The following is a 24,297-nucleotide window of genomic DNA, read 5'->3' on the forward strand; positions in this document are numbered from 1 at the left end:
GCTCACTGAAAAGCTGTGAACATATGAATAGTTGGATAATGATGAGGGAATGGGTCCCTCATTTTTGTCCTGTGGCAGCCTGGCTGGAAGATGCTCTATAACATTAGAAGAAAACTTCAGCTGTTGTGTTCTGATTAGCGTATTGTCAGAGCACCAACACATCCGGGGATGAACAGGGTGATTTGGGGGAGACGGTGAGATAAACATTTATGTCATTTTATTGTACTGATCGCCTAGCCCCTTTTTCAGCAAAAGCCTTATTTTGTTTTTGTATTTCACTTTTTTTCCAAGAGATGGAAGAATTTTTCAACACATAAGAATTTATAGCACTGAAAACTCAAAAAGTCTCCCTAAGGAGAAGCAGTATGCCAAATAGTCATTGACATAAGAAAACACTATAAATTAATGCAGTAATAGTTCATGGTTGCTAAGAAAGGAACTTAATTTACAACTTGAAACAGGTTTGTGTTCCTTACAAATTCTGGAAATCAATCAGTGGCACGGAAACTGATCTGCTAAAAGAGAAGAAAATTGATTCTTTATATTGTCAACTACATCAATTTTTTTTTTTTTTAATTTTGAAGGAACAACTTTTAGAAACAAGTTTATTAACCATTAAGGAATTCTTTGATATTTAGTTTCCTAGTAAACTATCCAAAGAGAAGTGTTTATGGCCTCATTAGAAGATAGATTTTTACTGTGCCAATCATCATCTTCAAAACTGCAGTCTCTATTATGCCAAAGACAGGGAAATCAAAAGTTAAATGAGATAGAGCTGTCTATGTGAAAGACCAGCATTGCATCATGTTTTAGAATGCTGCTTTGCATCAAAGTATCTCAATATGAAGTAGTGGGAACTGAACACATTTGCATATTCCCCATTCGTGACATAGTGTTGGCATTCTCAGAAAGAATAACTGTAGCTGGTGGCAATTTTTATCTAAAGAGATTTGTGCATGTTAACAATATACCATCTTCTGTCAGCATAAGAAGAGCCTATGGGGCCCATTAACTCGCCAAATCTGCCACTGTTCTGCAAAGTTTTATTAAGCAAGTGCAGTCCCTAATAGTCACTTACAAAATTCATATCAAATGCTATCAATAAGCAAGGGGATTATTTTCTCCCAGTGAGAATGCATTTGAAGAGTATAAGAAGGCTTGACAAAAGAATAAAACACTTTAAGTGATCACTATATTAATATAAATATATCCTACCAGGAAGCCAATATATGTAAGTAGCATATGCACTTTAATGTCTGCCACTAATAAGTTCTCAGAGTACCATATTTTTCACAGATTTTCTTCCCATATTTTCTTTCTTTATGGTTTCTCTCAACTCTAACCACGAACCTGGTTGAAATTAAGCCAAAAGACACTGTGCGTTTATCCACACCTTTTAAAAAGCTTCCACTGGTTTTGGGTAGTTGGTAGACCTTTGATTAGCTTCAAAGGTCTACAACCAAAATAACTGGAAACATAGGCCCACAGGGTGCTGTGTTTCCTGAGCAAGTGTTCCTGAACCAGAGGATGCACCCGGAAATTAACAAACATCCAAGCCAAAGAGCGTCCTCCTTATGAAAAACCTTATGGTAATTAAATCAAATAGTGTCCATTGATCTTGAGTTGAATGCCAGGAAGCAGGAGCTTAATAGAAATCCCATTATCTAAATAAATCTAGAGAAATCTCAAGAGGGACAAGTCCACAGTGCCCTCTAAGAATGTAATAAAAATGTCTGTGAATTTCATCTTCAGAAGGACTCAACATTTCCCTAATACCTCTTCAATTACTATAATAACTCTTTAAAGTAATCAAGAGCAAATAGTACCAATCCTTGGAAACTGGAGGATAAGAAAGGGAATATAATATCCTCTAGAAACTGGAAGGAAGGAAGGAAGGAAGGTAGGTAGGTAGGTAGGTAGGTAAGGGAAGAGGGAAGGAAGTGGGGGGGAGGGAGGGAGAGGTGGGGAGAAGAAAGAAAGGAAGAAAAAACAATCTGTCATTAGAACCAGAACAAGAAATTTTGGCTCCTGCTCCATCAACACTCTCTTACTTGACACTTTTGATACCTTACTTACCATTTTGGAATGGAAGACCTTTCCCACACCAGGCTCACTCATTTTCAACCTCTTGTAAATAAGCTCTTTGTTTAAAATGACATAGCTATCATATTAATATTGCTACTGTTCCAATTGCTGTGCTATCTAAATAGTATGCAGGAAATGACTAGACTTAAGCTCCAGCCCTGAGAGGAAACTTTATAGTAGCTTTAAGGTAATGTGAGTTATAAAAGAAGTTGAGTATTAATTATAACACTTGTCATTTTTTAAAAAAGCTTGGTGGTATGTATAATTTTACCTCATTTTCTCATTTGCTACTGTTATTTAAATCACTTCCCAGCACTAAGCATGTGCATAAAAGATGATTGTTCCCAATTTAACCTTTTAAGTAAAATGTATTCTATTAAGTCATTACAGTTCCCTCTATTTTCTATGATGTTTATTCATTTATCTTCTGTCCTCAAGATAGACATCTGTGTCAGTGAATATTTTGGAGAAAGACCCCTAATTTTTATGCCCATCACCCATTTGGATGTTCTACACTGTTTTTTGAAATAGTTTGGTAGTATTCTAAAGAATTTCAAATTGTTAATTAAAATAATTAGCATTCCTACTAAAAATAGTAGATAGTATTCAGCCAAAAAGTTAAGTTACCATGTTCAACCTAACATGGCAAGGGAATTTGTAGTACTTAAAGTGCCTTAGATTTTATGGGATAACTTATGTCTGTTAAAAAAAAAAAGACAAAAACAAAAAATAAGACCCTACCCTTGTGTGAATTCCTTTTTCAGAATAACTGCACAAAATAAAATCATGTATGTAGTCTGAATACCATATTTCCTTTGCCTTTCTTCCACTACAAGATGAACTGGGAGCCATGTAAACCGGGAGGTAAAACCTGCTGTGGGTATTGGATTATCCATGAGATAGCAATTGAAAGTACTTTGTGCCCTGCCTATTCCTTTATAATCCTAGGCAAGTTAATTCATACGCACCACCACCATCATTAAATTCACAACCTTTACCACTCTCGGTTTCCATTTATCAAAAGTTTTCATTTATTGAGAAACATGTACCTGGAACTGTGCTAAGTGCTTTTTTACATTTATTTCATTCAGTTCTCACAACTCCTTGTACAGTGTTTTTATCTCATTTTTCACATGGGGAAACTAAGGTTTAAAGGAGCTTAGTAACTTGCCTGATAAATCTTGAATTCAATCCACATCTGTCCCATTATTAGCTATTATGTTATTGTGTAACATCTAATGTAAATTAACTCTATTTAGTTTATCATTAATTATCTAATAACTAATATTTATTAAGCACTTACTATGTGATCTTTTAAGTATTTTGCATAAACTTAAACAAATAATCTTCACTCTAAACCTACGGGGAAAGCAATATCAACCTCATTTTATATATGATGAGCTTGAGGCACAGAAAGTTAAAATAAATTGCAGGTAACCAGTAAGTATCTAGGTCAAGATTTTAACTCAGATGATTTCTTATCTGTGTAATGGAGATGAATTATTTTAGCTTGAACCTATTAGAACTGTAGATTTCTGAACATGTTAAACAAATTTATAGCTAACACTTGTTAATATTGGTCAACATAGAAAGATTTCTATTAATAACATATATTCAAATTAAAAGGGTAATAGTGTTCTAACATACGGGTGTTTGTCAAGTGTTTTCTTACATTTAATTCATGTTATCAATAATCTGAAAAATATAACAACTCTTCTATGATTCATCACAAGTATATAGTAGAGTGATTAAAAGTGCCGTGTTTAAGCTCTGGCTCCTCCGCTTACAAGATGTGCCGCAGTTTCTTTATCTGTCAAGATAATAATAGCTATCTTTACAGGTTACTGTGAGCATTAAATGAATTAATAGCTATAAAGAGTATAGGGTAGAACCTGTATATTACAAGTGCTCAGTATTAGCTTCTAGTATTATTTTTTTCTTCACCATCGTTGTTTTCCAATATTTTTTCATTTGTACTATAGATTCCACTGTATATTTTTTCAGACCTGGGAAAGACAGAATTTGGCCCACAATTGGAGCCTGATACATATGGATTGACATCTCCAACTGGAAACACGAAGAAAAGTCCAACAAGATTTTTAAGCAGTTAATACCAGGAAAATCACAAACATGTAGTGCTTTTGTCTAGAAAATAAAGAAATAGCTTAGGAAAGGAGGGCTAGGTGGGTGTGGGAAGATTTAGGAAGATTTTTGTATAATAACTGGGTCAATGAAATATGACTGAATGTTGTAGGTAAAGGAAGGAGGAGCTTATTACTCTGAGACCAATCTTGTATTTGGGAAAATGGAAGAGGTCCTCCTTGTTGGCAGAGTTCCCCTCATCTTGCTTCCACCCTTGAGCCACCAGAGTTTTATAGACTAATGTAGACAATGACATATGGTGAATATTGAACAGCTGTTGTTGAATATTGAAGTGATAATCCATGCAGAGTTGCTTAAGTATTTAGAACTTGGCCTCTTTGTTCATGAGAGATATTGGTTAGTAGCTTTCATATAACGTCTTTGCTTGATATTAACATCAAGGTAATGGTAGCCTCATAGAATGAGTTGGGAAATATTCCCTCCTCTAAATTTTCTGAAAGAATTTCTGTAGAACTGGTATTATTTCTTCCTTAAATGTTTGGTAGAATTCTTCAGGAAATCAGCTGGGTCTAGAGTTTTCATTCTGGGAAAGTTTTTAACTTTCAATACAAATCGATTAAAAAACAAACTATAGGGCTATTAGATGATCTCTTTCTTCCTATATAAGCTTTGGTAATTTGTGGCTTTCAAAATTGTATCCATTTCATCAGAGCTGTGTTCATCTAAACTTTTATCCACTGCTGAAGCAGGATTCTTCTTCCTATTCTAATGGATGCCCCTGAATTTTGAAGTTTTTCACTCTGGGTATTGGGAATAGGAACTTTATTCCCAACCTTGTGTAAACTTTGAGCACTGTGCTCTTTCCCCTTTGGGGCGGTTCTGTCCCAGGTCTTGGGTAGTTTCCTCACATGCATGTGATCATCAGCAATTAATTAAATACCTGAGGGGATCCTTTGCAGATCTCAGAAAGATTTCTGTATACCTCTCTTCTCTCCAATTCTCTGACCTAAACTCTGTCTGCCTTGGTTTCCCTGGACATCCAGCTTCATGTCCTCAGGCTGGGATATCCCTGGGCTCTGCCTATGTTCCCCTTCCTGCACCGCAACCTGGAAACTTTCTCCAGACAGTAAGCTGGAGCAATGGCGGGAGTCACCCCACCTGTTTTCCACCTCTCAAGAGGCACTGTCCTCTGTTGCCTGATGTCTAATCTCTTGAATGCCATTGTTTCATGTTTTGTCTATTTTAGAAATTTTTTTTTCAGGAGGAATTGTAAGTTTGTTCCCTTTTGCTCCATTTTGTCCAGATATAGAAGTCTGATCCTTGGGGATTAGATATATTGCTGTCATGCTCAAAGAGTTTTATTATATATTATACAGCCCTAGATTCTTGAGTTTTTCTGTTTTTGCGGATACAGAAACAACAGCCCAGTTAAAAGAACTGAAAGTATTAGAAATTTTTTAAAAGAATGAAATCCTTTTCACAGAAGTTTTAATGTACATATACTTCTTCATAACTGTCTTTAAGTTATGTACCAATAGAAATGAGGTGCCCCAGGCAGCCTGGGGAAAATGTTTTCTCAAATCTTTGCCAGTAAAAGATTTCACTTATTACAAATCTATATTAATTTATTGTTCAAAAAATGGCTGATATACAAGCAGGTCTGATCCTTGTCTCTTTAATTTCTTTGCAGTGCCAGATGAAAGCAAAGTCCATTCATTGGCTGGACACAAATCGGGTAAGAAATTCCTTGTAACTGACTTTATATTCTCCTTCCTGGAAATCTCTGGCTGTGTTTGAGTAGCAGATGGAACCTGTTTCCATCCACTCATCACTGAAAGACTTGCTAATTAATATATGAGATGTCTCTGACTTCCACAAAGGTGAATTATTGCTTGGCCGTGTGTATAGTGGCATAATGTATGCTGACTCAAATGTTTGAGAAGAAGGAAGAAAGGTTTCCAAAAAAATAATTATAAAACCCAAACTCTTTAACCTGTATGCCAGCTGAACACTTAGAATAACAAAAAATTACAAAGAAAACCCAAGAAAGTTTGAAATTCTTTTCCATGATGACTCTCACATTAAAGTGGCAGGACAAAGAATTCCAGAATAAGAAAAACGTGGCCATTTCTTCCTTCTCAAAAAAGAATCATTTTTTTGCCTGTCATCAAAGGGGATTGGGCCTGAGATGACTGTATTCTCTTTCTTTAGACTCATGAATGAGCTCCCTGGAGGTGCCCTAGGAAGTCCACAAGGACTCTGAGGGTCTCCAGGCTCTTTCTCTGTTTTGTGTGAGATACCTTCAGGTCTAAAATCCAAGCTTTTCCTTCATTGCCAAATGACCTACCTTCTATTCCTTTGCCCTTTCTTCATCATTTTTTTTTTTTGTTGTTGTTGTTCTTTTATTTATTTTTATTTATTTATTTATGACTGTGTTGAGTCTTTGTTTCTGTGCGAGGGCTTTCTCTAGTTGCGGCAAGCGGGGGCCACTCTTCATCGCGGTGCACGGGCCTCTCACCATCGCGGCCTCTCTTGTTGCAGAGCACAGGCTCCAGACGCGCAGGCTCAGTAATTGTGGCTCACGGGCCCAGTTGCTCCGTAGCATGTGGGATCTTCCCAGACCAGGGCTCGAACCCGTGTCCCCTCCATTGGCGGGCAGATTCTCAACCACTGCGCCACCAGAGAAGCCCTCTTCAGCATCATTTATTCCCATTAGTTGAAAACACTTAAAGCTACTAAGCTAGTAAATACAGCAGTAATCCTTTTCTTGTAAGGGTGCATTATTTAGGGGGAAACTATCCATTTTACTCTTAGAAATGCCACTCCAAACAACAGGAGGGTTATGATTTGTTGGCATCCCTTCATTTCTGAAACAAAGAAGTCGTTCCCATCACCAAGCATCTCCTGTGTTTATGGGCCAATTATGTTCTCAGCAGTAAGTGGCCTTGATGCCTCATTACTTCCATCATGTTCCAGGGCAAGATTATGATTTTTTTTTTCCTTTTCTTCTTTCTCCAGATTCACTAGTGATAACAGCAGGGAAGGTCTGGTTCACAACTCTTAGATGTTTTCTTTTCTGCCCCTCCTAATAAAGAGTCTAAGAGATTAGATCACTGTGAAAGAAAAGATTTCTGAGGGAGTGATAAATTGCCCCATGCTGCTTGTTCCCATCATCCACGTCCATTAAATTCTCTACTACTGGAAATATTTTTCGGAGTCTGAGAAGGAAGTTCTCATGGCCAAGGTACTCCAAGGATAGCCTGCATTATGTTCCTCTTAAATGCCTGGTACTTCTTGTCCTTAGCTCTCTTACACATATTAATATTTGAAGATAAAAACCTATTTACATACTGGGATGGGCTTCAAGGTAAGAAGTAGAAGCATTTTTTTAAGAATGTGTATCAGTTTGGTTTCTGAAAACAAATAATAAACTTTCTGGCTTTTTCCAGGAAATCAACTCTTACTCTAATCTTACTTCATTTCCAAACAAACTACTGTTAGCCAGTAACTAAAAATTATTGTCACTCTTTTTATAGGCAAACATTATCTTGGTATATTGCTATAGTATTTTAGGTACATTTTAATGATATATTTTTATGTAGTGTGAAATAAAGATAGTAGTAAAGAAGTACTCTAAACATAAAAATTGAAATAATCTTCCAAATTAAAAGAAAAATGTTAAAAATGGCATAATTTTAAAGCTGTCAGTCAGGTTAACTGTAAGGTTCACATGGCAGAGTTATTTTAGCTGGTAATAGAAATAATACTAATGGTCTTCATATCCCATGAATCAAACTGTTGAAATACATCAGATGTTTTAAATAAGATTTTTGTTACTAATGAACTATTATTACAATATTCACTATTCTTATATTTTAAGTACTTTTATATCCTATCACAACATCATCAAATTTTTCATTGGCTCTCTGTGGAACTGGGGCAAATGCTGAAAACAACCAGAAAGTTGATAACTTTGGAGCCAAAGTGGCATACGATAAAACACAGTGAAGAGGGCTAACCAGTCACCTCAAATTGTGTGCTCTAGACTTAAATTAAATGAGAGCACTCTATAAAACGTTAGAGACAGTACTGAGAAAATAAAAAGCAGCATGAAAGCAAAAGATGCTATTAAGGTCTTGAATTATAATTCTCTTCAAGAACCCATCCCTCCCATAAAGTGCAACTCCCTGTGTGGGCTACACTTGGGTAGAGCATTTTCCCATTAGGCTTTGGTGGTGACGACAGTGAAAGAGAATTAAGGGTCCTTTTGATTCTGGCATCCTGTTTCAGTCATTTTTAACATTCACCTAATATAGAACTATAGTCTCCATCTGCTACAGTCTAGACCACTAAGCAAGTTGCAAGTTTGGATTGTAATGTGCAACGTGCCCTGATCATTCATACTTATCTCGCCAATGTCAGCTTCTTTTTGTTTCACCTTTCTCTTCCCCAAATCCTTTCTCCAGAATTTTCAGGTGAAAAAGTGATAACTCTTTTGCTAAGAAGAAAGAATATCTCCCTCTGTCTCTTTTAAATTATAGAAATGTGGGCCTCTTTCCCACTATCCAAGACCATCAGGAAGTTAAATTAAATTTATGTGCTGGCCTAAATCTATCATCCATCCTCTTATTTAGAATGATATTCAACATTCTAATAAATTCATCTGAGTTAAAATTTCTTCTGAGTCAGCTACTTAGTGTGTAGAGAGCCATTTCATGCCAAGTTCCATCTGTTGGTCTGGCTTGGGTACTTCCCAAATTTGTGACAATATTTTTGGCACCGTTTCCTTGGCTTATTCTTTAAATGGTTGATTCCTCAGAGCTCAGATCAAATCAAAGTCTTAGGTAAGATAAATCTTTCTAACATTTTTGGCCCAAAATGTAGTATTCCCTCACCTCTTCTGGAATCAATCCAGTATTCTTGAGATTTCTCTAATAATCTACCTCAGGGGCTACCCCTGGCAGTGCATTGGATCTCATACCTTGGCAAGGAATATGGCAGGCTGGTACTCCTGTTTATAATCTTATGGGGTCCTCTTCCACATATAAGAGGTATTCATGTTTATGGGATGGTGAGACCTACCATAGAGAATTTAGGAGCAAAATGCTTTTTGTTTGGTTCCTTTAAAAAAAAATCATAAGTTTCAGAGAGCCTTGAAAAACCAAAAAGCTGTCTTTCACCTTTTTCCCTAACTATCTCACTAATTGAATTCTGACAAAACTCAAATCCTAGCAATGCACAGGGGAAATAACTTCAGCAAAATGTATATTTTAAACAATGAAACCATTTTTTAAAATGACAGATATTCTGAGGGAACATTAGAATCCAGAGAAAAATGACATCAGATTTGTCATAGCCTTTTTTTTTTTTTACATTATGCTTTAATTTTGGCTATACACAGACTCATAAAGTATGTCCGAGAAGGAGTCCTTTTTTTCCCCTATGTACTGAACTGACACTTAAACCAATAGTTTAATGCTCCTCAGCATTCAGACAGAAAGGACTTATAAATTTTACTTTTTTAAAATGTGCCTTCGTATTTTTTTGTTTTGATTTACTGCTTAGAATGGTTTTAATATGTATTGACTGTCTGCAGAGATCTTTGCTGACCCAGCTCTTTAAGATGATGCAGTACTGAAGAAAGCCGATGAGTCCTTCTTTATGAGCTCTGACATATTAATTAGCAAAATGGACTAAAAAGCTTTCCTTTTTCTATTTAAATTTCTTATAGTCTCAAACACCTGTCTATATAACTGTAAAACAGGCAAGTCTGTAAAAGTAATGGTTGGCAGTAAGTCCAGACCTTTTCTGAGATGAGTTTATCAATTCATGAGCAAGTATTCATTAACAGTCTAGGGGAACATCTCTCCAGCCGAGGTGCCTTGCAGCCACTAAGTACGGTTGGTATCTCAACACATTTTACTAATGAAGAAGCTGAAGCTCAAGGCATAAGTCCTTGTTCTCCCAGTTGGTAACTCTTAGCGTTAGGATAGAAACCCAGATGCGGTGTGGCAGAGCCCATGAATTTGGACACTTTATATTCCACCAGCATGTACCTAACACCTCACAATCTCAGGAACTGAGAAGAATATAGGAGTAAGACACAGTCTAGTTGGAAGGCATGACCCACATATCAAGATATCCTATAAATCATTACTTACTTTTTATAACCTCAGCTAGCTAAACCAGGAACACAGTAGGTGTAATTTCTCTATGGTAATTCAGTGAGCAAGAGAAGAACATCAAATCTGATCATTTGTGCCTTTGTTTCTCTGCATGCATGTGCACGTGAATGTGTGGGCCAAGAGATGTATGAGAAAAAAATATGCATGTGATGTACACGTATTATGCATAAGTTATAGGAAATGTGCATGTGATACGTGTCTTACAGCAAAGGCTGAGAGCTTAACATGCAAGTTACTAACTTGACAGAACATACATTCTGCTTTAAATGCATTGTGTGTAGGGACTTCCCTGGCAGTCCAGTGGTTAAGACCCTGCGCTCCTAATGCCGGGGGCACAGGTTCGATCCCTGGTCGGGAAACAAGATCCTGCATGCTACACGGTGCGGCCAAATAAATAAATAAATAGATGCATTGTGTGTAAACTTCAAATCTAGAATGTTCAAATGTAGCTAAAGAAATTGCTGAATCTTTGCAAAAGAAAAGATAAAACATAAGGTGATTGGATAGTCACTTTAAGAGTAATGGGTTATTAAATGATATTTCATAAATTTTGTTGAGTTTTAGTGTTCCATACTTTTATAGAATATCTAAGTTAAAATATGCATTTAAATTTTGGAGCACCAACCATGATCACTTTTCATATCTGAGTCTTCTAATTGAATTACTGTTTTTTATGACTTTTCATTGTTATTGTTGATGAGGAACTAAAATCATAGAGTAAGTGGGTAGTGGATTTGAACTCTGTTTCTTTCCTCATCAGTTGGTTAAGGTAATACTGCATGGTTATCTATTTGGACAAACATTTTTATTGGGTATTTTCTAAGCTTCTGTCATGTGTTATGTTGGATAACTATAGCTTTAGACACAAAAAAAGTATACATTTCCCACATGCTTCAGCCTTGGTTTACATTTCCATGGGATTCAGGATGTTTTCTTTAGAAAAAAATTAACGATACATCTAGGATTCTTTCTATAGAAACTTGATTATGAAGCAACCTTAGTGTCTCCTATATTGCAAAATGTTAGTGATTACTCTATCCTTTAAATTTCAAAGAATCAAATCAATCAAATCAAATTAGAAAGAAATATATCGTGAGATAAGGTTATTTACTATTCAAATATGGTGTAGGTGTGTGCATTTCTAAATTTCATGAGTAAATAGATACTACATTTTTTTATAAATCAACTTTCAAAACTATTTCTGTTCCACTCATGTTTATTAAATACCCACTTTGTAACAGGTATTAAGTTTTAAGCACTGGAGATACAAAGTGACATGTGTCAGAAAGGAAGTGCTTTCATAGCAGGATCTGAAAGATAAATAGAAGTTTGAGGAATAGAAAAGGTCACTGAGCTAACACTTTCCAGGCACATGGAAAGTTGTGAAAACATGAAACTTCATGGTGTGTTCCAGAAACTGTAAGCAATTCGGCATGGCAGGAGTGCAAAGGGGAGAGTGACATGCTACGAGGTTAAGCAAGAAGGCAGAGATTAGATCATGGGGAACGCCTACCAAATGAAAGAATGTGAATTTTATCCTACAGGCTCAGAGAATCTAAACAGATTAAAGAAGGGGAGTGGTCAGTTTTATAGTCTAGTGATATCACTCTGGTTGTTGTGGGGACTTGAAAGCATTTTTTTTTTTAAAGGCAAGAATAGTTAAAAAGACCACTGCAGTAGTCCAGATAAGAGATGATGTGGGCATAAATTTAAGTGATTAAATTAAGGAAAGAAAAGTAAGAAATATTTAGAGAATAAAGCCTTGAATTTTGTTGTTTGTTTGTTTTGTAATCAAACTTAGCGGGTAAGTGAGAAAGAGGGTCCAATTTGATTATCAGTGTATCAGTCAACTCTTGCTATAACCATGCTACGTAATAAAACCAACAGTTAACATTTATTTATTTTTATTTTTTTAAAAGGCTGGAGATTTTTTTTTTTTTATAACAGAGGTCTGTAAAGTATTTGTTTATTTATTTATTTATGGCTGTGTTGGGTCTTTGTTTCTGTGCGAGGGCTTTCTCTAGTTGTGGCAAGCAGGGGCCACTCTTCATCGCGGTGCGCGGGCCTCTCACTATCGCGGCCTCTCTTGTTGCGGAGCACAGGCTCAGTAATTGTGGCTCACGGGCCTAGTTGCTCCGCGGCATGTGGGATCCTCCTAGACCAGGGCTCGAACCTGTGTCCCCTGCACTGGCAGGCAGATTCTCAACCATTGCGCCACCAGGGAAGCCCAACATTTATTTCTTGATCACGTATCTTCAGGTGGGCTGGGACTTGCCGATCTCAGAAGCCTGTTTGGCCAGGCTTGGCTCTAACCTGTAGTTCAGGTCCAGGTTTTCTGCCTGTGTCTCTTATCCTCCTTGGGCCAATGGTTTCCTGAGGCAAGTACCTTTGATAACAACAGTGATAAGATGAAAATAGAGTAGACAGAGAGGGAACTCATAAGCTATGTGGCAGTGTTCATGTATTAATGATGTGAGAGTGAAGGTGATAGAAGGAATGATAAGAGGAATAGAAAGAAGTGTGGCAGGATAGCATGAGCTGTGAAAGAGTCAGGATTTTATATAATGGTAGAGAAACAATGTACCTGAACATGGAAATGCAAAATAAGTAGATAGCTGAGCCCCCTCCCAACCCTGACTTGCATGATATGGGTGAGAAAGAACAGCTTCAAATGAGAGGGCTACAGGAGAAGCAGAATTCTTGGTGGAGAGCTAGATTTCAATGAAAGCGAAAAGGAAGGGGAATTTTCAGAGAAGGGGTTGGAAGTGAACAGCATTTTGTCAACCATGGGAGGGTAGTGGAGATTCGAGAAGGCAAGGTGGAGGAGTCTGGGCTGGAGGGGAGAGTGGGACGGTGAGTCACAGGGAGATGGACAGAGTGGTGTAAGGCTAGCACAGGAAGGAGTAGATGACCAAAGGGCTCACACCTTGGGAAATGACTAAGGGTGTCAGGAGTGATGCACCTAGTTTGTTTAGATGGCTTTGCAGTTGCCGAGAGAATCAATTCTCAGTCTTTGGTAAACAGAAAAAAGGCTTGGGCCAGTTATGACTCAGTGGTGGCCTGGATGAATTATTTTTTGTAAAGAGATCCTATCTCTGAAGGATGAGGAGATGAAGATTTTCCAGGAGGAAACGGTCCCAAGGTTACAAGTTTTGAGGAGATGCTTAAATTTTACTGGGTTTGGAAACCGAGAAATGACCATGGGTAATCATTTCTGCTGGACAGGAAACAGGACAGCAGGCTCAAAATGAAGTGGCTTGAGGAGGAATGGGAGGTGGAAACAAGGATAGATGATCTATCCAGAAGCTTAATATTAAGAGAAAAAAGAGAGATGTATCTAGCGAAGAGAAGTTGTCTTTTGTTGGTGGTGGTGTTCTATTTCATGTTATTAATGAGAAACACTGGACCAAGTTTGTTGACTGAGAAGAAAGAGACATTTGTAAGAGAATGAAGAACGAGGAAAGAGGAAATTTTTAAAGGGGTAGGATTAAGAGTATAGTTTTATAGCAGTTGGCTTTGAAGAGGATGAGCCAAGATTGAAGGGAAAGTGGCAGGGTTGCATGTAGTACAGATAAATTTGTAGGTAGAGGGGGTAAGAAATTAAGGATGTTAATGGTCTCAATTTTCTTGATGATGTCGAAGTCTGTACATAATGGCATTGTAGGGTTGGTCAGTAGGCTGGTCAAGAAAATAAGAAACACTATAGATAATAGGTAGCCCATGTTGGGATGTGTTTAAGTCACTGAAGCAAAATTGGATGGGAAACTATGAAACAATATATTTACACCTGCACATGCACATATTCACTGCATTCAAGGGTTGAGTTACAAATGAGCTACAATTTTCCCCTGAACTAAAATGTTCATATCTTTTGCAGTTATATTTTCAATTCTCTATTTATGGTGAAATTATAGAAAGTTAGGACTAAGTGGATAGTTATATATGTCTAATACAACCAACTTATTTTAAAGAGTAGATTGATACCTAGACAGGGACAATCACCCCCCACCAAAGGCCCAGCTGGTCAGACCTGTTGACTTCTACTTCAGCAACCTCTTGCTTTGTGAATTCAAACATCATTGCTACCAGTTTTGCCTGACTTAATAACCTAAACTATCATTAAAATCCTCAAAATTTCCCCAAACCCAGCATGGATAACAGAAAGAATAATTTAGCACAGCACTGGTCTTTTGTCTTTTCAGCTTCTCTCATTGAAACCCACCAGAATTGAATAAGCTTCTATATACAAAAAGTATGTACTTTGTTCAAAGTTTATTACAGACTTTGTCACAAAGTCTGTATCTGTTTATGGTTGCTATTCATTATACTTTATATTTTTATTATGGTGTTCTGTTTATTTTTCCCCTAAATATAAATGTACAGGACAAATTATTCTGAGTTCCAATAGACATTTGTTGATACGGTGTATTCGGTACATACTTTCCCCCTGTGCCCTTATATATTGATATTGATATTACAAAATTCTCAGCAATGAAATTTTTTATTATCCTGTCTCATAATTCAGAACTCAACAGCTTATCTTTGGAGATAAAATTTACTGCGCTTAAGTGTGCATTGATTTAGAAAATGTATAGTTTCTAAAGTTTTAACTGTTTGAACAAATTAAAAATAATTTTATAAAGAGACGACCCTATTTCTATGTATGTCAAATTCTTCAAATGTGGCTGAACTCTCTCAAACTTCACCATCCATGGGGAATATGTGTCTTGTACATTTGGAAAACAGTGGTTTGGAACTGACAATTCTAATAGCGTTTCTAAATGCCAGAGTGAACATCTGCAGTGAAAAATATTATTAAATGACTACATGATGGTTGATAAACATTATTAAATGACTACATGATGGTTGACAAAAATACAAAGTGAATGTTTGACATTAAAACTTTACTGCAGGCTGAGCTATCTGTACTCAGCTTTGGACTACCTGTGCGACTGGAGAGGGACAGCAGTAGGAGCCACAGAAAACAGCGAGTGACTTAGAAATTACACAGAAACGCCTTCATCAGTCAGAATATTATTGTATGGACTTGAATGTATCATGGGTAAAAACAAATCACATTCTCAAAAACATAATAACTATAAATGTTAAGCTGTGAGCACCAATTCGGTCCTCTTTCCTTTATATTCAGCTTTAGGATCTCCTGAGTAAACTTCTTGCAATGAAACTATTTCAGTAAAATTGTTGGACTCTATATACCTACTAGCTTTTTTTTTTTTTAATTTATTTATTTTATTTATTTATTTTTGGCTGCGTTGGGTCTTCGTTGCTGTGCGTGGGCTTTCTCTAGTTGCGGCGAGTGGGGGCTAGTCTTCGTTGCAGTGCGTGGGCTTCTCATTGCAGTGGCTTCTCTTGTTGCAGAGCATGGGCTCTAGATGTGCAGGCTCAGTAGTTGTGGCTCATGGGCTTAGTTGCTCTGCGGCATGTGGGATCTTCCTGGACCAGGGTTTGAACCCCTCTCCCCTGCATTGGTAGGCGGATTCTTAACCACTGCGCCACCAGGGAAGCCCCCTGCTAGCTTTAAATGATGGCAGCCCTTTATCAAGAGTAGATTTGGCAAGGGCTACAAAGCTTTTCAGTTCCTATGTAATTATTTTAGAAAGGTTTACATTGACACCTGGAATTTTAAATCACTCTTCTAAGGAAAGTATTTTATGTCTAAATGTGTTGTGGAGAGAAAAAACGGAGACACTCTGATTCCAATGACCCAGAGAGGTTATAGCTCCCTGCTTGTAGGACCTTTTATTTTAAACTTCTACGGATAATCTAGCTGCCAGTGTTAAGTGATTGGCTGTTTAGACATTCCAGCAGTGTTTTACTTCTGAACTCTTCTCACCAAAATATTAGCCTACATATGATATTGGAAGGACAAGTTTAAAACCCAGCCTGAGACACCTGAAGATCAGCTTTTACATAATAGATGCCCAATCTGTGTTGAATAACATACAGTATGTCAAAGCCTAAATTTTGTTTTGTTTAATATCTGATAAAGGTATAACAATGCCAACTAATGGTGAGAAATATTTTAGGGTATATTGGCTTTGATAATGTCGGTGTGACTTTACACAAGTTGTGTGTGTATACACACATATGAGTTTCATAAATGAATGCTGGGTTGATGGGGAGGGAAGCATTAAAAGACTAGTATATTTCAAGAAGGGTTTTGCCTACTTAAAAAAATGCTCATTTGTTCCTGTATTTAGGCTCTATCGACAGGGATAAATTTCAGTACCTTTAACAAGTCACACCATGCCCTCTATCGCCTTGTCTTGACCTGCCCTTGCAGCCTGTCTCATGCCACCGTCAACCTCTACCCCACCCCATCCCCGCCTCATCACACTTGTTCCCAATTCACAGAGCTACTCACCACTGTTGTCTGACCATATCTTATTCTTTCATGCCTCAGAGCCCCAGCGGAACTCTTTGAAGGCCCACCTCCCTCAGAAACCCTCCCCAGTTTCCTCAGACCGAGGTCTCCTCTGGTATCTAGCCTTGTTTAACTTCAGGTGTCTCCAGCCTCTGGTTTTATACTTTTTAACTTCTCTCACCCTTTGCTGCCCTAGCTCACACTTCTGCTCTAGAGCCAGTTAGCCCCCAAGGACCCACACAGGCTGCTTCTCAAATCTCCTTTGATCAATAGTCATGACTCCCTTAGACCATTAATAATCCCAAGGCCTACCTTTTCCTCATATAGGCAGGAGAACTCTGTTATCTACCGAATGAAAGGGCAGGAACCAGTGTTAACTCTTTTATTAAACCAGTATTTATTGAATGCTTACTGTGTGCCAGACACTGTGCCAGGTACCACAAATACAAGGTTGTGTAGACTGTGGATTCTGCCCCTAAGGTACTCACAGTTTAGTAGCAACAGTAGGAATGCAAACACTGAAACTACCATGTGCTTATACATAAATGCAAATACTTAGAAAAAGTAACAGTGGCTACCTTTACTTAGAGGAAGAAGATGAGGTTGGGGGTCAAGGGGGACTTCTGCTTTATCTGTAGTATTTGAATTTTTACATTGAGACTATATTTATGTGCAGTTTGAGTAATGAAAAACTTTATGGGTTTAAAAAAGTAAAATCTTTTCAAACATACTAAAATTTCACATGCTGAATCTAATCATTGAAATGTTGTACACATGAGATGATTTAGCATGGGGACTGGCACAGAATATGCACAGAAGAACCACAGGAAAAGGGATAGTTTCTGGGAAGGAGATGAGAGGCTGAATCCCAGAGTCATGCTGGGAACCTATTTGGGGCCCAGAAGTATTTTGGGAGGAAGGGAATAGAGACAGACTTAACCATGAGATACCTCATTTATGGGTTGCTGGAAAATGTGCCAATGAAAAACATATTTGGAGAATGTTAAACTCCCCTGTCAATTTTTGGTATCCTAGAGGGCAGGAACTTAGTCTTTGAAATTTATTCAGTAAGGCACCCACTTCATGGTTTTTAGAGGTTCATGGTGCCCAACTGTGTCCAATAAAAGCAGAATTATAATGAGGGCTTGTGATGAATATGTAAAAGTTAAAGAGAAAACTTAAAGCAACCTAGATTACTTCTTGCTAAAATAAGCAAATGCAAATTCATTAACACTCTATTGATAATTAGAAACCACACAGACACACACACAAAACAACTTACAAATTCCACCCCATCAAAATAGAACAAAGCTGTTGAAAGTTACCTTTTGAATAAAAACCCTTTTATTAACTAATCCTTTTTTGTAAATGTGCATGCCTTTTCAACCAGGAAAACAACAACTGCAAAGAAAGAGGGAGAAAAAAAGCAGATAGTTTTGTAAAGTATCATGATATTGCCATCAGGGAGTTGTCAGAGGTATTTAGAAATGTTTCTGTCAAACTGGTGATGGAGGCTTTTTACTTGTTATACTCAGAGAAAATGTTACTATCGGTTGGTCTAGTGACCTAGTGGTTGATGAACTATTTTAGGTGATTTATATGGACAAACACTTCTTATTTTTTAAAAGTATGGATCTATATTGTGTATTAGTAAAGTACTATTTTTCTATTTATAATAGTGCTACATTTTTAAAAATAAAATATTCGCGGAAAAAGTATGAGATTTTAAATAATATTAGGAAATAACAGTATAAAATGATCTGTGAACATGGCAAAATATCCTGAAGTCATATGACACAGTTTGCTGAGGTCTGGGAAACAGTGATGAATTCTGTTAAGTTTCCATCAGCATGTCCATAGTTTCCATCATCGTGCTTTTTGGCAAAGCTCCGAAAATCTTGGTTTGAGAAAAGTACGTCCACCCTGAGGCCTTGGGCTATATAATACTCACTCTCTGGGCCCCATTTCCTGTCCATGGACCAATGCCTTCAATTCTGGTTGAACACTGGCTCCTTCAGCAAAGAAATGTCCAAATCTTCAACTGTTTCTTACTGTGAACTTCTCTCCATCAAGTTTAACCCGAGTTATATTTTGAAGTACATGCCTCTAACAGGCCATCTTCATCAGAGAAGGAAACATAACAGATACAGTGGTGCCCTTCTGTGTGAGCCTGGAAAGGCAGTCTCGTACAAATGCAGAGTTAGCCTTCACTTTTCACCTTTCTTTACCTACCGCATTAATCCAGTAGGAAATCAGGTTTGTCCCACAGGAACACAACCCAAAGCTTTCCTTCCTACCCTTACCCATGCCACCATCACCTCATGCCTTCAGTAGCCTCCTAACTTCTATACTCTCTGCCGTTCCATCCTCCTCACAAGAGCCAAAGGGATCTCTGGCAAACATGACACAAATCATGTCCTCAAATGCTTACAATCCTCCGATGGCTTCCCACCGTTCATAGAAAATAATCCACATTTCTGACCACGACCCCCAAGGCCAGCCTCATCTCCCTGCTTGCCTTGCTGACTTTGTCCCCACTGCTCCTCCTCCTTCAGGACACTTGGCCCGGGTTGCCTGCTCTCTGTGTTCAGCAGGCCAACTTGTTCTCTTCTGGGGCCCTTTGCACATGCCTCCCCTCTGCTCAGAATGATCTCCCTCCCCTTCACGTGGCTGATTCCTTCTGATTCAGTTCTTAGGTCAAGTGTTCTTTCTTCAGATATACCTTCCCTGACCACCCCATCTAAAAGAGGCAAAATAAGTCAGTTTCTGTCACTTAGTCTGTTCACTTCCCAATAGCACTTATCACAGTCTGTGGTGTGTGTGTGTACGTGTGTGTGTTTAACGTACTGTCTGTCCCCTCACCTACAGAACGTGAGCTGCACACAGGCAGAGACCTTGGGCCCCAGTGCAGGAGCAGTATCTGGCACAGAGTAGGCATCCTTTGCTCAATATTTGCTAAGTCTTTTTCTTGTATGTCTTTTTGCATATTTTTACTTTCAAACTCCCCATGTCTTTATGTTTTATATGTGTGTCTTGTCTTAAATCTTTTTGTTTTTGTGTTTGGTCTGACAATCTGAATTGTAACTGGGAATGTGGCACATTTGCACGTATTGAGATTACTAGCATATTTAGATTTATGTTTATCATACTATTTTATACATGAGTCGCTTCTTGTCCTCTTAGAATGAATTCCTGTTTCATTTTGGGATTTTTTTTGTTTTTTTTGTTTTTTTTTATTTTTGGCTGCGTGGGGTCTTTGTTGCTGCGCGCGGGCTTTCTCTAGTTGCGGCGAGCGGGGGCTACTCTTCATTGCGGTGCGCGGGCTTCTCATTGTGGTGGCTTCTCTTGTTGCAGAGCACGGGCCCTAGGCACAGGGACTTCAGTAGTTGTGGCACGCAGGCTCAGTAGTTGTGGCTCACGGGCTCTAGAGCGCAGGCTCAGTAGTTGTGGCTCATGGGCTCTAGAGCACAGGCTCAGTAGTTGTGGCTCACGGGCTCTAGAGCACAGGCTCAGTAGTTGTGGCTCACGGGCTCTAGAGTGCAGGTTCAGTAGTTGTGGCGCATGAGCTTAGTTGCTCCGCAGCACGTGAGATCTTCCCAGACCAGGGCTCGAACCCGTGTCCTCTGCATTAGCAGGCAGATTCTCAACCACTGCGCTACCAGGGAAGCCCTTCATTTTGTTTTTAAACCCACTTTTTTCTTATATTAATTTGAAAATTATACACTTCACTTTTATCATGCATACTTAATAAACTCTAAAATTAGTTCATACTTAATCCTTTTCCCAAACAATATAAGGAACTTTTGCTCTCCTTACCCCCTCCCAATTTCTATACTGTGTTCCATTTTTTTCTTTCTTATTTTTTGATTCACATATTATATACTAATTTTAATGTTTTCTGTATCTATTATTTTTTCACACTCACCCGTGTATTTACAAATTTCTTTTCTTACCATTCTTTCTTATACCTCAGATCTTCCTTCTGGGATCATTTTCCTTCTTTCTGAAGTATGCTCTTCAGATATTCCTTTAATGATGGTCTATTGATTATACTCTGTTGTTTATCAGGAAACATCTTGTTCTGACAACTAGTTTTGTTGAGTATACAGTGTTATGCTGGCAGCACGCTGAAGGTGTTTTTTCTACTGTCTTCTGGCTTCTACTGTGAAAAGTCAGCCATTGGTTTAATTGGCCTCTCTGTACCAGTGATCAGTCCTTTCTCTGGACACTTTTAAATTCTCTTTGTCTTTGATGTTTACTTTCACTACCATCTAGGTCTTGCTGTAGGTTTCTTTATATTATCTTTCTTTGTGTATAATGTGTCTCCTATGGCTGTATATTAATGTTTTCCATCACTTCTGGGAAATTATAAATTATAAATGTTAATGTGCCTCTTCCCCAGTGGAACTCTTATTAGATGTATGTTAGACCTCACTCTTCAGCCATGTCTCCTAGACAGTCTTTCATACTTTTCTGTCGCCTTGATTCTGTATTTCATTCTGAGTAATTTCTCCAGGTCTATCTTCTAATTACAATTTGGTATCCACATATCTCTCGTGTTTCTGCTGATTCTCATCCATGGTGACTTTTTCTTGGTGGATTTGGTAATTTCTCTTTAGGATGTCATACTTGGTTGGATTTAATGTGTGAGCATTTGGGGGAGCCTGATTTGCATGTGCTTTTCTCCACAGAAGATTTAGATTTGCTGCTTCTGGGGTACAAGCAGAGTACTACTAACCTGGAACCACTTTCATATAATTTCTTGGCTGACAGCTTAATTAATTGGGAGAAAAATAAACTTGATTCAATAACTCCAAGAGGACAGTTGTCCTGTGGTTGAAAATTCTCAAAGAGACATGAAGATTGTTTTTTTGGTTTGTTTTGTTTTCATTGTTATTTTTCCTTTCTAGAACCAGATTAAAGAGAGATTTTCTTGAACTAGCTTTGCAGAGGAAAGTGTATTTGATCTTTGAGGTTTCTTAGCCTACCCTTCTCCTAAGGTTGTAGGTCCTTTTGAGGGTTGCTTTGCTTCAGGATTTCCCTTAATTTCCTATGAGCTAAGCAGTGCATTTAAATGTATATTTGTTTTAATTTATCTAGGATCTATTTGTATTTTATTATCGGGATTTTGAGAATTAATACATAGCTGGAAGCAGAAGTCTCTAGTCTAATAATTGCTGAATGAATGAATGGATGAAAGAATGAATGATTATCCTTCATAAATGGCTGAATTCAAATAAACCATTGGGCTCAATGCAGATTAAAGCACATGTTCACCCAGACATGGTTTTATCTCACTGAGTCTGGATTACTTTTGACAAAATACTCTTTAGAAGTATATGGAAAGCCACATGACATAGGAACAAAGTTGGGAATGATGTCCATAATATGCTGAGAAAATTTGAAATGGAAAATTCCCTTCATAAGAAACCACATAGTAAAAAGTTCTGGTTATATTTGTAGTTTCAGGCTATGATTTATTATACTGTCTAGAGATTATTATAATGATTCATTGTTATAGGAAGAAATAAAGTAGGGTTTACAAAGGAGCTTTTATCAGATTATGATTTGCCTTGTCATGAAGTGGGGAAGAAGAGGCTTATCTGGCTATTTGTTGTCACTGCCTATGTGGGCCATGGATCAGATACTGATTAGAATTTTTTTTTGACTCCTAGAACACCCTCCAGAGTGAATTCCTTGTCATGACCGCACCCAAAGAGTAGTTTATGAGAAGGCTGTTTGATAGATCCTTTAGGTACTAAAACAAATCAAAACCAGTCCTGTTCATTCCAGCAAAAGCTGTCCTTCCATACATTCTCCTTTTTGCATCAAATGCTCTTTGGTTTTTCTCTTTCTGAAGTCCAGAAATTCTGGTACTTTTATAGAATTTTTGTGCAACTTCTCATTTATGCAAGACATGTTACCATAGAATAGGTGCTGAGACTGGGCAAAGGAACAACATGAGAATTTGGATGATGTCAGCTTATAGTCCTATAACTGAAGAGCTTATCTTTGCTGTTAGAGTCTACTAGGATTAAGGAAACCCCATTAGTTCTCTGGAATGAAAATACTGTCTTGGTAAGCATTAGTAACATAGATGATGTGCTTGTTGCCTGTCGTGGATGAAGAAATTAGTAGACTTTTATTTTTCTTCTTCTTTCTCTGTGCCATTTCATCCTTTGTTTCTATGAATTAGAATTTCTGGGTATGGCATCCAGGGCTGACACTGCACACACAATACCCTTGGCTCCAAGGAGGTCGTGAATTTGGATCATTTCCCAGATTATACATCTGCCCCTGTAGCTTGCATTTCAGAGCATATGGCCGTGGCAGAGGGGGCATATTAGAAATTGTCCCTGCATTGCTTCTGAAGTGTAAGAAAGAGGAAGCACCTTTTCATCCGGTCATGAAGTTGTTACTTGAGTGTTAAAACGGTATGGGTAAAACTGTTTTCTTGTGAATTCCTTTCAGTAAGTTAAAATGGATTCAGTGTGTTGCTGTCACAGAATTCATACAAAGTACTATATGGTAGAAACACACAACACCAAAAAACCCTGAATTTTGTTAAGGAATTCATATGTCATTTGAAATGTATACAGCAATGCCTACAAGAAGGAACAACTTGAAATGGTCCATTTATTGCTTTTCATTGTATTCATTTCTCAAGTGCTAACAAATAATTTTTCTTAAAATATTTATGTCTACATGCAAGTATTCATTGGAGTAGTATGTTTATTTCCAGGGATATTAGCCATTAGGGCTTCTTTTGAAATTGTGAAAATTTAAGATTCTGCAAACTAGGTATAGAATGCTACCAAAAGGCAATTTAGGGCTAATTTGAGGCCCAAGGTAACCGGTGAGGTGCTGTGAGGATAATGCTTTGTGGAAAAGTAAGAAGGCAAAGAGGTGAATGTTAGCGGAGATGTATCGTTCTCTCTCCTCAGCTAATCAGTCACTTGTGTTCTGAATATATCCCCAGCTATTTCTTCCAAGGCCTTCTCCAATCAATGAATGGCTTTCTCTTCCATCTTCATATTCTTCCGCATCTTTGGCTCCTTCCTTTCATCCAAGGAGGAATAATCTAGGTGAGAAAGAAATAGTGAGTGGAAATGGTGGGAGTATATGGAAGCAGGGAGTAACAGAAGGAAGGGGAGTCTAAGCAAAAGCAATGGATAGCAGTAAGTACAAATGGGAACTATGTCTTAGAAGTTTGTTTTCCTTGCTAAGGTGTCTCACATGATCACTTAAATAGCAGACAGATTGACCATGTTAAAACAAAATCTGGGCCATGTCATTTTTCTTCTTTGAAGCCTTCATTGTGGATCAGCTACATAACCAAACATAAAAAGAAAAGAGGACCTCCACCTGTACCTTACATTAGATAAGAAATTTATTCAGAATGATTCATAAATCTAAATGTAAAACCTAAACCTTTAAAGCTTCTAGAAAAAAATAGGAGAAATTTTAGTGATAGTTGATTAAGCAGTACGTCTTTTAGGACCAGCTAGACTACTGAGTTATTTTAAGTAAGTAGTGATG

General features: G+C 37.7%; 1 protein-coding gene across 2 annotated transcripts in view; it reads left to right on the top strand.

Annotated features, from left to right (window-relative positions):
* The window catches only part of PARD3B (par-3 family cell polarity regulator beta), a 1,037,929-nt gene that overhangs the window by 644,505 nt on the left and 369,127 nt on the right, over window positions 1-24,297 (top strand). For both annotated transcript variants that reach the window (XM_059928520.1, XM_059928522.1), the window contains exon 16: window positions 5,879-5,923. In XM_059928520.1, the coding sequence (XP_059784503.1) occupies window positions 5,879-5,923 (45 nt within the window). The remainder of the gene's footprint in view (window positions 1-5,878; window positions 5,924-24,297) is intronic.

Source organism: Balaenoptera ricei, chromosome 7 (genome assembly GCF_028023285.1).
Source record: "Balaenoptera ricei isolate mBalRic1 chromosome 7, mBalRic1.hap2, whole genome shotgun sequence".
Taxonomy (NCBI): Eukaryota; Metazoa; Chordata; class Mammalia; order Artiodactyla; family Balaenopteridae; genus Balaenoptera; species Balaenoptera ricei.